We start from the raw sequence: 11,690 nt of genomic DNA on the forward strand, positions 1-11,690 counted from the left end.
GGCTTATCCCAACTAAGAGCTAACATGACCGGGTCTTCTGCTGCTATCCACTTTGACCGGGTCTTCGGCTGCTATATGCATGCACGTATCACACTCATTGGTATTGCGAATTTTTCTAAATTGATACAAACTTTGCACCACCTTCCTCCAAATTCAGTCCCAAACACAATCTTCCTCCTTCCATTCTCTTCCGTATTATGTGGGTGCATCTAACTTCATATTTTGTTTTCTCACAAGCAAATACGACGGTCCAATCTCTTGGTTTCGGACGTTTTTGTTTGATTGATGAGGTTTATGCATCTTTGTTGTTTGTATTAAGTCCAAGAGTCAATGATGATTAGTGGTATTTCTGAAATTACATATTAGTAATCTGTGATTACAACACTCAGAAAACAAAATAAGACGGTCCAATCTGATGCAAAAGTAAACCAGATTTTATAGTCTGCCCATTTGCACTCCTATGCAAACTAATGCAAATAAAATTTGCACTGCAAACAAATAGAGCAAATTACTTGACCAATAACTCCAAAATTTTAAACGCAACCTATGAGTAAACAAATCAAATTCTTAGGTTTAACCAATGTAAAATGCCCAAACTATCCCTATCATTTTAAAATACAAAATACAAAAATATAAAAATTCAGAATATTCCAATTTTGACTTGTTTGCTCGTACATAAACTATCTCTCAGTTCATAAGAACTGACATTGTAACAATTTAATCCATCCAAGTACAATAGTTACAATTCTTCTCACCATTATATTAATCCCTTGGTCATACTTTCTATCAGTTTCCTACTTCCGGTAATAATCTTTTCCTCATAGGAACAAAGCAATAGAGTTGAAAATGATGAACTTTATGGTACTTTCCGTTGGCAGAATTAAAATTTGGCCAGTTGATATATAAAAAGCCTTGCAATCATCCATTCAAGATCAAGGCAGGACTACATGGAACTTTTACACGATATGAAGATAAAACCATGCATCTTCTTTAAGCAGCTAAAGCTATGTTTGGTTTGAAGGAAAAAGTAGGGAAACGAAAGGAAAGTTAGGGAAACCTTCACAAATCTTGTATAGGTTTCCCCATCTTTTCTTTCTTTTCCCTACTTTTTCCTTCAAACCAAACATAGCCTAAAGGTGCATTGCTAGGAATAAGAAAGAAAAAGCTTACATGCAACTCTCCCCAAATCTGAGGTAATTTGTAGCCAAAATGGATCTGATAAGTGGATGCAAAATCACGTATTTAGCTGAATCTGCAGGTCTCTCTAAAGTTCAAGCCACAGAAAAAAAACATGGTAACACCAACTCCTTTTGTGCATATCAATGATAGAAGTTAGCATGGGAAAAAGAATGGATGAAAATAAACTCATCAATTTCAAAGGTTTTATTGCAAAATGGCAAAACCAAGTAGGGAGGTTAAATAGCTAAAGAATAAAACTGTTATAGAAAAAATTCTTTCCAACTACATCAGTATCTTATTCAAATTAGACTTCATAAGACATGGAATATATGTGCTCGGGTTAGTTTACCACTCTTAACATATGCCTAAAGAATCCTTTTGAGTCAAATGCATTGTGATTTTAGTGACATTCTTCTTGTGATTTTGTCAATTCACTCACTTTGAAAGTGTGAAAACATGTGGTTGAGTCAGAGAGGTGCTACTTTGTGCAAAAAATACTACAGGCTAGGTCTGTATCTAAGTCCAACTCTCCCAAGACCCCATATAGCTGGACAAACATTGGGTAATGGCCAATTGTGATAAACAACAATGGAATGATTGCAAACTTCTAGCAAAACAACTAGAAATCAAATGGCACTACCAATTAATGGCTTAAATGTAAAGAAGACAAGGACTGGGAAAAGGGGCTTGCCTACTATGGATCCCACACTACACCCCCATGGGCCCATACTACCCCCCCCCCCTAAATAAAGTGAACTGAAAATCTACAATTCTAATTACTAATGCTATGTTCGGTTTGAAGGAGAAATTAGGGAAAAGAAGGGAAAGGTAGGGAAACCTTTACAAAACTTGTGTAGGTTTCCCTACCTTTCCCTTCTTTTCCCTACTTTTTCCTTCAAACCAAACATAGCCTTAGGGAATGCCCCTTAGTTGACCTATGCCTGTTTGAAAAGCTTCAGCTATCCCTGTCTTTCTTTGATAAAGAACTGATACAGTCCTTATAAGTTTCCTCCTCCAAATGAAATTTAATGGGATCCATAGAGACCATGTCTTCATCCATAGTATCCCAAAAAAAAAGTTGGATAATATGAAGAGAAAAACACAGACCTCAATACCATATTCCACTCTTGAAAACAAGTAAATACAAGTATTCTCCCACCTCTGAAAAAGGAAAGACAAAGAGCCATGCAGGTGATCATATAGCAAAGTGCATAAAATAAGAGTGCATTTCTTCTAGCAGTTTTTCAGAGCTTAATAGCATAGAAAGAGAGGCTACCTACACAAAAGATGACTTCTCCTCTGCAAGTCAATTTAAATCAGCTGGATTTTCAAAGCCTAACCTAACTCAATGGTGTAAAGCACCCACCAAACTCTAAAATCAGTGGGAGTAGTTGGTTTTGAGTTCATCCTCACCAGCTTGCAGGGCCAGACAAATAAATAATAAAAACTGAGCATGAAAGTAGAAATAGAAAGCTGTTTGCTACTGTTTAATAAGAACAACGAACAATGTAGCCAGCTAACTTGCTGGTAAGGTCTCTGGCTAGTTGTAGCACTAGAAGAGACTTGGGATCAAATAGAAAGTTGTTTGTTACTGTTTAATAAGAACAACAAACAATTTAGCCAGCTAACTTGCTGGTAAGATCTCTGGCTTGTTGTAGAAGTAGCAGAGACTTCGGATCAAATCCTGCCTTCACTGGGGTTGGGGGGGGGGGTCTTGGGGTTTTGGGGGAGGGCTATCCCCATTTTGTAGACCATTTTCCTATGAAAATAAGTAAAAAAAAGAAACAATAATTTAATAGCCAATATAAACTGTGAATACTGACAGTGTAACTGACACTAAATATGAACAACTGAAATCCTTTTCAATGAGAAATCTAGAAATGATGGATCTATCCTATGAAAGTTAATTAACTTATAATTCATTTTTGTTATACCATTCTTATCTTACTCAAGAGGATTGACACAAGACAAGGGTCTAAAATTTCTAAAAAACATAAGACATCCTCCACGGATCTTCCTCTAGAAAATAGAACCAAACAAATAAGTTACCACATTCCCCTCCCGCAGCCACCTTATCCATACCTAAGGAACACAATTACCTCCACACTACAAAAATTCCACCTTTACCAGACCAGAATAATCTATATTAAATTAGGAACAGACATGTACTATGTCAGACAGATATGAAGTTTCAGACACCCTTACCTAAATGAAACCAAAGTATGATAGTCATAGAATTTATTTGAGATACCATGATTTATTTTTAAGCAATATAGCACATCATTACTAAGATAATGTATTTGGCTAAGCTTCTGCTTGACTAAATTTAATTAAGCCATACTCCAACTATTTTGGACAAGCTACAAGAATCCTGCTATGCAATTCGTTTTGTCTGGGTTCATCTCCTCAATACAGTTGTTAAGCCCTTTCCTAGTGCTTCAATTAGCATCCTTCTTGGCCTTCTAGTCGTCTTAAAAGAGCCTTAATCTTGGACCTTGGAGGAGTATTTTCTTATCATATGACCTATTGGATATTGGAGCTAACCCTAGGTTCCCATGTATCCTTAAGTTTCTAGTTTTTCCCTTCCTACAATTTCAACAAGTCCATTAACCCATTCTTAATGCTAAAGCTCACCATAGAGGTACCTCAAAAACAAAATATGGCAGAAGCATGTAAACAATTGTATACAATAAATAAAAGATGCATGCAAGAGTATACTACTTCGCATTTTATTCACCTCACAAACATATGAATGTGTCTTTCCTTCACAATAAATTCCCTATAGTTTCACCAATGCAATGATTACATTGTAGAAACTATACAAAGAACATAATGCTTTCTCCAGTCACACAGGTGGTCATTGTGTCTAGCTTCAGGTACATATATCTTTTAGTAAATCCCGAAATGGAATTACATGGCATCAGAAAAAAAGCATGAGAATAAAGTATTAATGGTTATATATGTTAATGCTTCATTAATTGATTAAATGGTGTTGATATAATGGGACACAAGTAAATCAAGTGATTGTTGATAACCATTTATTAGAAATCATAATAAATTGAAAAAATAATGAACAAGGGAATGTTAGTGCGAACCTAATTGACAAGCATCTAAGATTCACAAGAATGATAAGCTCAAAACATGAATATCTGTCTATATATAAACAAGACAGAAACAAGTATACCTCTACATCAAGTTAACAATACACCCAGCTCCTGTGACATGAAAAAAGTTGGAATAAAAAACCAACCAACATTATGTTCTTTCGGCTGGAGTAAGTTGACCTATCTGTTCTGTAAGGTTATCTACATTCTTATCTTTATGTTCCACCAAAGTATCCCATTATCAGCTGGCTTGTTTTCAATCTTTCTGACATCAGCATCCCTCCTTTCTGACTGGACCTCCTGTGTATCAGATGAACCAGGAGTCTCAGTAAGAAACTGCTCCCAGAATAAATCATTCACCCCTGTTGGCTGTGCAGCAGTCATGCTTCCTGTCACCCGTTCTGTAGATGCCTGAACCTCAGAAGCAGCAGCAGGCTTGGAATTCATATCAATTCCAGGAGCTCTTGACCGTGTATCTGCATTAAACTGAACAGAAGAAATAACCATGCTTTCCCCATGACTTGTAGATCCTGCCAATTCTAGAGATGAATGAATATCTCTAGAATGAGGTGAAGACTGACATAATTCGGGGGACTCTGTCTGCATATTTATGTCTGGGTCTCCAGATGATGAATGCATTTCTGTAAGAACAACTGTAGAAGGTTGCAAAGCCACTCCAACAGGAGACATTTCCTCCCCTGAAGCTTGGCCAACCCCATTTAGAAAAGTTTCCCAAGAATTTAACGATGATTCCAACTTTTCAAATGGCTCTATGTTTATTACTGGCATAGATACAGCATCAGGTCTCTCCCTCTGGAAGGTCACCACTTGGTTCTCCTCTATGTCCGCTTCACCATATAAGTAATCAAGCTTCGGCAACCTTCTTTTCTTATTATAGTTTTCTGAATCTTTCATGAGATTTGAAGCAACCCCAGGTTTCTGCAGGATTTGACACAAGAAAGCCATCATTTGCCGCTGGCGTTGTTGCAACTGATGCAATTTTTGCTCCAAGGACTGCATTTGTGACTCAATCCCTTGCTGCTCCTGTGTATGCCTCTGTAGGTCCAAAATAAGTTTGCTCTTTTCATGCTTCAACTTTTCAATTTCCTCTTCAAGCTCTTGCCTTTCTGATTCAATTAATCCAGTAGAATTTCCATGTTGATTTTGTTGGGAATGGCTGTGAATTGGCTTGCGTCTATGGATATTCTTCAAAAGGTGTCTTTGGCCTCTTATAAAATCCTCGTTCCCAAATTCCCATTGATCAGGATCAATTTTTCTAAAACCCTGGTTGAAAAGGGAATACAGTTGAATTTAAACAAGAGGAATAACTAGATCGAAAAGGAAAACCTTTGATTTGAAAAGAAGAGGAAATAAGCAACAGAACCCAGGGAACGCTAACCCAAATTAAACAAAACATACTTCGACATACTTACATACGTATTGAGCTGCCTAACGAAGCTGGAGAAATTGTTATGCTTGAAGTACTTGGGCAACAAATCCCTTGCAAATTCTGGCGGATTCCACACTACGAAACTGTTGCCATTTTCACTCCATGAGACAATAGAGTTGGTGGGTAGATCATCCACCATTTCATATGTCTTCGTAAGAAAAGGAGGCGGCGCATTGGAGCTGCCCTGAGACCCATCCATCCTAAATTCAAACCCCTAAACTCAACCTCCAAAATCCAAAAACCAACAAGATAATACCATCTCCAACCTCCCAACGAAAATTTCACCCAAAATAATCAAACTCCCAATCTTCTTACCTCCCCAACATCAACACGATGAACCAGTAACCGCTTATTTCTCACCAAAGCAATCTAATCCAATCAACCAAAGCCTTCAACAATGGATCTGAACAATAACAAATAAAACCAGGTCACAGAACTCAAGAATCTCATTAATTTCCCAAATAACGGAAATTAAGCAATCGAAAACTTCAGATCAGCGAGTTCTGCCTTCGAGAAAACAAAATCCACCTGAAATTACAGTTAAAAAAACCAGTTCGTCAGAATTGAAACCCTAACCACCTTGTCTTCATCACAGCAGTTCTGCCATAATTCAAACCAGACAGCCAACTTTCTATACCCGTTTTTTCGTTGACAAACTCAACACTCAGAAAGCCGCCAGAGAATAGTCATTGAAACAGTAAAATTGGTCAAAATGAAAGGCAGAAACCAGCTCAGAAGCTTCCAGTATAACAAATAGACAAAAATAGAAGAAGAAAATCCAAAAGAAAAACAACGAAACACAGTAACCAAAACACCGTTGCCTTTTCACAGATAGGCAAAAAAGATTAAAGATCCGCTCTTTTCTCTGGCTTACCTCGAAAACAACGAGGATACAAAGAGAAAGAGGTCAACTAGTCATGGCACCCTTTCCGCCATGAAAGGCAAAAGTGAATTTGCAAAGAAGAAGGAGCTCCGAAGTCGAGGACCCCGACTGCTGAGACTCCGAAGCAACTCTCTCTCTCTCTCTCTCTCTCTTCGCGGGCTTTATATCCTAATCAAGGTATCGATGACTCAAAGTCAGAGTAAACGAGCTTCCCCTGATCTGTAGTGATCTGTAGTCTCTAATAGACGCTCGGAAGCAAAACTACCACTCCCTCTCTCTCCCTCTCTCTCTCTCTCTCTGGGAGTTGGTAAGAAAACATCATTTACTTGACAAGTGGCAAAGCCTTAAGAAGGCTGAGGCTGGAGGCTCTTCGGTTCAAACTTCAAACTTGGTGTCTGGACTCTGGTCTCCGGATCAGAGAAAGAAGACACCACCACCAAGCCGATTCTTTCTGTTCCCATTTTGGGTTCGATTCGGATCGTTTCGGGTTTGTTTGGCCAACTCTGGGTGGGCTGTTTCATTCTTGAGTTGGGTTGGGTAAGTGGGTAATGGGTTAGCCCTGGCCCCTGGCATCAAGCAAAGAAGGAACGCTGTTACGCTGATGGGAATGGATGTCATCGGGTCGGTTTTAGTGGTAAACCTGCAATGACCCGCCATAATCATGGTTGTGATTGGGTTCAGACTAAGGCAAGGCGGTGCTGAACTCGACCCGTTGGCGGGTATTATTGTCGAATACTTGGGTTAAATACTCTCTTATACTTATCGGGGTTTGGTCGGGACAACAAAGTGCTTATCACTTCGGATTGGCTTTGGATCAACCAACCCTGACACGTTGGTATCCGTACTGATGGAGTTGAACTTGTATCCTACTACTTCCATGAGACTGTAATACTCTGGAATCTGACTGTTTGGTGAGATAGAGCAATTGAATCCAGACTTCCTCCTCACGGCTGTGGATTGGGTCCCTGATCCGTTTATTTTTCCCTATGGAGTTGGAATTGTATCCTCCTTTGTTGTTTGATGTTTGGTGAGATAGAATTGGATTCAGATTTCCTCTAGAATCCTTCTCTCAACCATTTAGTGGTGCATTGGCATACAAAGAAATGTTTCAAATGTGTGAATGCAAGGTACTGTGATGGGCCTAAAGAGAAAATCCAAAGTGAATAGAATTCCATGAAATTATCTGATTTTTTGGCTATTCATGAGATTATGATTTAAACACAAATAATTTAATCATAGATATCACATTTAACAAAATAGAATGATGAAATAGGACTCATATATATAGCTGATCCAAATATTAGGGATAAGGTTTAGATGATGATGATGATTTACAGTTCATTGATTCTGACTCTAATATTTTCCTCTGGATCACTAATTTTTTATGATTTTTAATGGCATATTTTATTCAGTATTCAGTACTTTTGCTTACTTTTACTATTTATTCTGTCTTTAAGCAATATTTGTGCAGTGGGTCTTAACCTGCACATAAATAGACCTGGCTAACCTCTCCAAATTATTATTTTCTACATGCTTTCTCCATAAGGTAATGCTTTTCAAACCTAAATAATGTATGATGAATAAATGGAAGTGGTACTTGGACCTGAAATTCATTATAATCATGAAAAAGAAAAGGCTATAACCGTTAATGATGAAATGAAAAGTAAAATAACTGATAAAAGTGAAAAGTAAGATCGAGAAATACCCATATACACAAATGTTATTCCTTTGTTTTCTATGCCACGAATGGATGGAGTATACTTTTAGGTAAAATGTAGGAAAATAATTAAGTTAGAAGCAATAAATATTGGGAGGCTTTTTTATTATTTTTTTGGGAATTCTTATAATATATCTTCATCTACAATTTTCTATTTGTCATTCTATATATTAACACAACAAGAACATTACTATATTTATTTTGTTTCCAAGGCTCATATTGAGTGCAAATTCAAATATGTAAAGTGCAAAACCTTGTATTTTGTATTATTTTGTGTTCTTAAACTTTATATTTGTAGCTAAGTGAGGGGTAGTGTAGTTGGTGTGTTGGATGAATTGTCCTAGAGGTGGTGCGGTTTCGAATCACATTTCTCTAAGAAAATAGCCGGTGATGTGATGTTGTACTATTCACTTAAAAGAGTAACAATTCCTATGGGTGGTCAGTCATTGATTAATACCAAAAAAACTTTAAAATTTGTAGTGTACATATTTGTTTTTGCTCTCCTTCCAAACTAAGCCCTAAGAGCAATTTTACATTTCAAAAATATCATCATTATCATCTAAGCCTTATCTCGACTATGTACGGCCGGTTACATGAATCTCATTTTGCCATTCCTTTTTGTTTAGTGTCATCTCCATTGTTAAATTGTTAACACTCAAATCATTTCTTACTACTTCAAAACATGTCCTTTTTTATCCCTAGTCCTTTTGCCCCCTTTAACTTGCAACAACTTTTTGTGTTGTAAATAGTCTTTTATGCACATGACCAAATCATATCTTATCCTACTTTCTGTTAGTTTATCCCTTATTAGAGTTATTCTTAGATTCCTTTGAATGATTTCATTTCCAATTTTATCCTTTCTCGTTTTTCCATTCATTTGTCTCACCCCGCCCTGTTGACATTCCTAAAATTGAGCCTAAAGCTGAATTTGGAAGGAGTGCAAATACAAATATGTATGGTGCAAAACCTTGTATTTTTGTATTTGTACTCTTTCCAAACCAATCCTAAGTTTTGCTTGGTTGCAATGCAAATAATTTTGCACTGATGCAAAACCATGGCAGTGCAAATGATTTGAGTATAAATTCTTACCTATTTTTGTTCCAAAGTTTAGCTTATTTTGTATGATTGTAGTACAAATGAAGTAAATTAAGACATGAAGCAAAATAAAACTAAACAGTATTTCGCATGTTTTTTTTACATTTGCACTCCCACGCATTTTTATTAGTGCTAGCTTATTTTGTTTGGTTGCAGTATAAATGAAGTAAATTAAGACATGAAGTAGAATGAAGTAAAATCCAAAATAAAATTAAACAAGAATTTGCATTTTTTTACATTTGCATTCCCATATATTTGTTCTAGTGCAAATAAATTTGCACTGCAACCAAGCACGGCCTAAGGAACAAATGATGTTCAAATGTTGGTTATTGTGCACTCTTTCCATAAAAACATTGCTCATTGTCTTTCTACCTTGAGATTGAACTGGTTGAGGTGTTTGAGATTCTAGACTATTGAAGTAATTGTCTTCTACCTTTAGATCTAAAGCACATTCTTGTCTAGTTATTTCTTTGCTTTCAGTCATTGTTTCCTTCTATCATATTTCATGTTTTTTTTCTCTCTTTTTCTTTGAAGATAATCGGTTCAGTCTCAAGGTAGAAAACAATGAACAATGTCTTCTTTGAAGGGTAATTTTGATATTTTCAATAGATAATTGATGGTCTTAATGATAGGGACCAACTTGACACTTTTTGAAAGTTTAGGTACTGCAATGACATGTTTGAAAGTTCAGGTACTAACTTGACACTACCCCTAAAAACAAGTAACCTATCTAAGAGGGCTTTTTCGAGATGAGAGTGAGAGCTATCTAACTTATTCATAAGCCGAGTAGTCCGATGGGTGGGCCCATCCCAACCTGTTTTTTATCAAGCTTGGATAAAGTTTTGGACCTATGGGTTTGTACTTTCTCAAATAAGCCCGACTCAATAATATTATATATAATAAAAATATAATATGTATTATATTATGACACATTATTAACAATAAGTATATAATTAATATTATGACCGATAGGTACCCTATACTTTAGGTGGAGTGCCAATTTAGTACCCAAACTTTGAAATGTGACAATCTAGTACTCAAACTTTTGAAATGCGACAATCTAGTACCTACCGTTAATGGACCGTCAGTTATGTATATCACATGACCTCATGTTTGATTTAAGACTTCTGGAAATGCCAAAATTACCCTTGAAAATAAAACACATTGTTCATCATCTTCTTTCTCAAGAAAATGAGAAAGAGCCCAAGTCAAGTTCTCAACAGTCCAGTTCAAACCATCTGATGAAAACACAAGAGCCAGGGCTCGCCGCTGGCCGCCACCATGGTCAACGGGAGGGGTGGTGTTCTCAATTCACCACCATAGCTGCCACCATGGCCCACACTTGACGGTCCTGATCAAGAGAGAGAAAGAGAACTACGGTGGAGGCGGAACAGGAACTGTGGAAAAGGAGAGAGAAAAATGGTGCTCATTGGAATAAACACGAGAGAGACTTGTTATTGAGCTTCCCATGGCACATCTGTAATCGAGAGCTCCTTTAACTACTCAAATGTGCAACGGTGAGACACGGCTTGCTTTCCCTCATCCTGCTGCTGCTGTTGTTGTTTCATGATTATCACTTTCACTCACATTTGAGTTTCTTCTATTACTTTTGGCCTTAGAAACAAGTACCCTTGAAGAAACTGTTTCAATTGCACTAATTGAACACTTACAACTACACAATAACGGTGTGATTATAAGTGGGTATTTGATGAATTTGGAAGCTCTAGACCATTGACCATGCTTACTCTTATAAGTGAAACTCTTTTTCTTTTTGTTTTGTGTGCTTGTGTCTCATACACCTTTACAAGTTTCAATCTGTGGAGAGAAAGATGAGTATTGTTCTTCCACTTCCAAATTTGATGGAAGCCGGACTAAACCATTCTTCTTCCATGGCCCAACGGGGAAGTTCATGGAAGACTGAATGGGGGGTTTGCATGTTTGTGTTCAAAATTGTAGGATCATGAGTGCACTGTGGATATCATCTAACAACCATGGTTTTTAAAAATGAACCGGTGACTGAACTGGTCAGGGGTCTGGTTATTGGTTCGAATGGTCCGACAGTTCGACCCGAACAACCGGCCCGTTCTGACAAAAAAAATAAAAAAATTTAAAAAATTAGAAAACAATCAAAACCGTTCGAATGGTTAACCGGCCGGTTCAATGGTTTGCTGACCAAAATCAATGGTTTTGGAGGAAAACAGAACCAATTAGATGATCGGTTCCCAGTTTTTCCAATCCAACCGTCCGGTCCGGTCCGGTTTT

The 11,690-nt window shown here is 37.2% G+C and overlaps 1 protein-coding gene across 1 annotated transcript; it reads right to left on the reverse strand.

Moving 5' to 3' along the window:
• Nucleotides 1-4,191: 4,191 nt before the first annotated feature.
• On the reverse strand, nucleotides 4,192-6,899 carry LOC104591287 (heat stress transcription factor A-4c). Its single transcript, XM_010250092.3, is given in 4 exon segments — nucleotides 4,192-4,494; nucleotides 4,497-5,567; nucleotides 5,717-6,261; nucleotides 6,608-6,899. Coding segments are annotated over 3 exon segments (1,347 nt in total). The 5' UTR covers nucleotides 5,933-6,261; nucleotides 6,608-6,899; the 3' UTR covers nucleotides 4,192-4,434.
• Between the last annotated feature and the right edge of the window lie 4,791 nt (nucleotides 6,900-11,690).

This window comes from Nelumbo nucifera, chromosome 6 (assembly GCF_055504915.1).
Source record: "Nelumbo nucifera cultivar China Antique chromosome 6, China Antique-T2T, whole genome shotgun sequence".
NCBI lineage: Eukaryota > Viridiplantae > Streptophyta > Magnoliopsida > Proteales > Nelumbonaceae > Nelumbo > Nelumbo nucifera.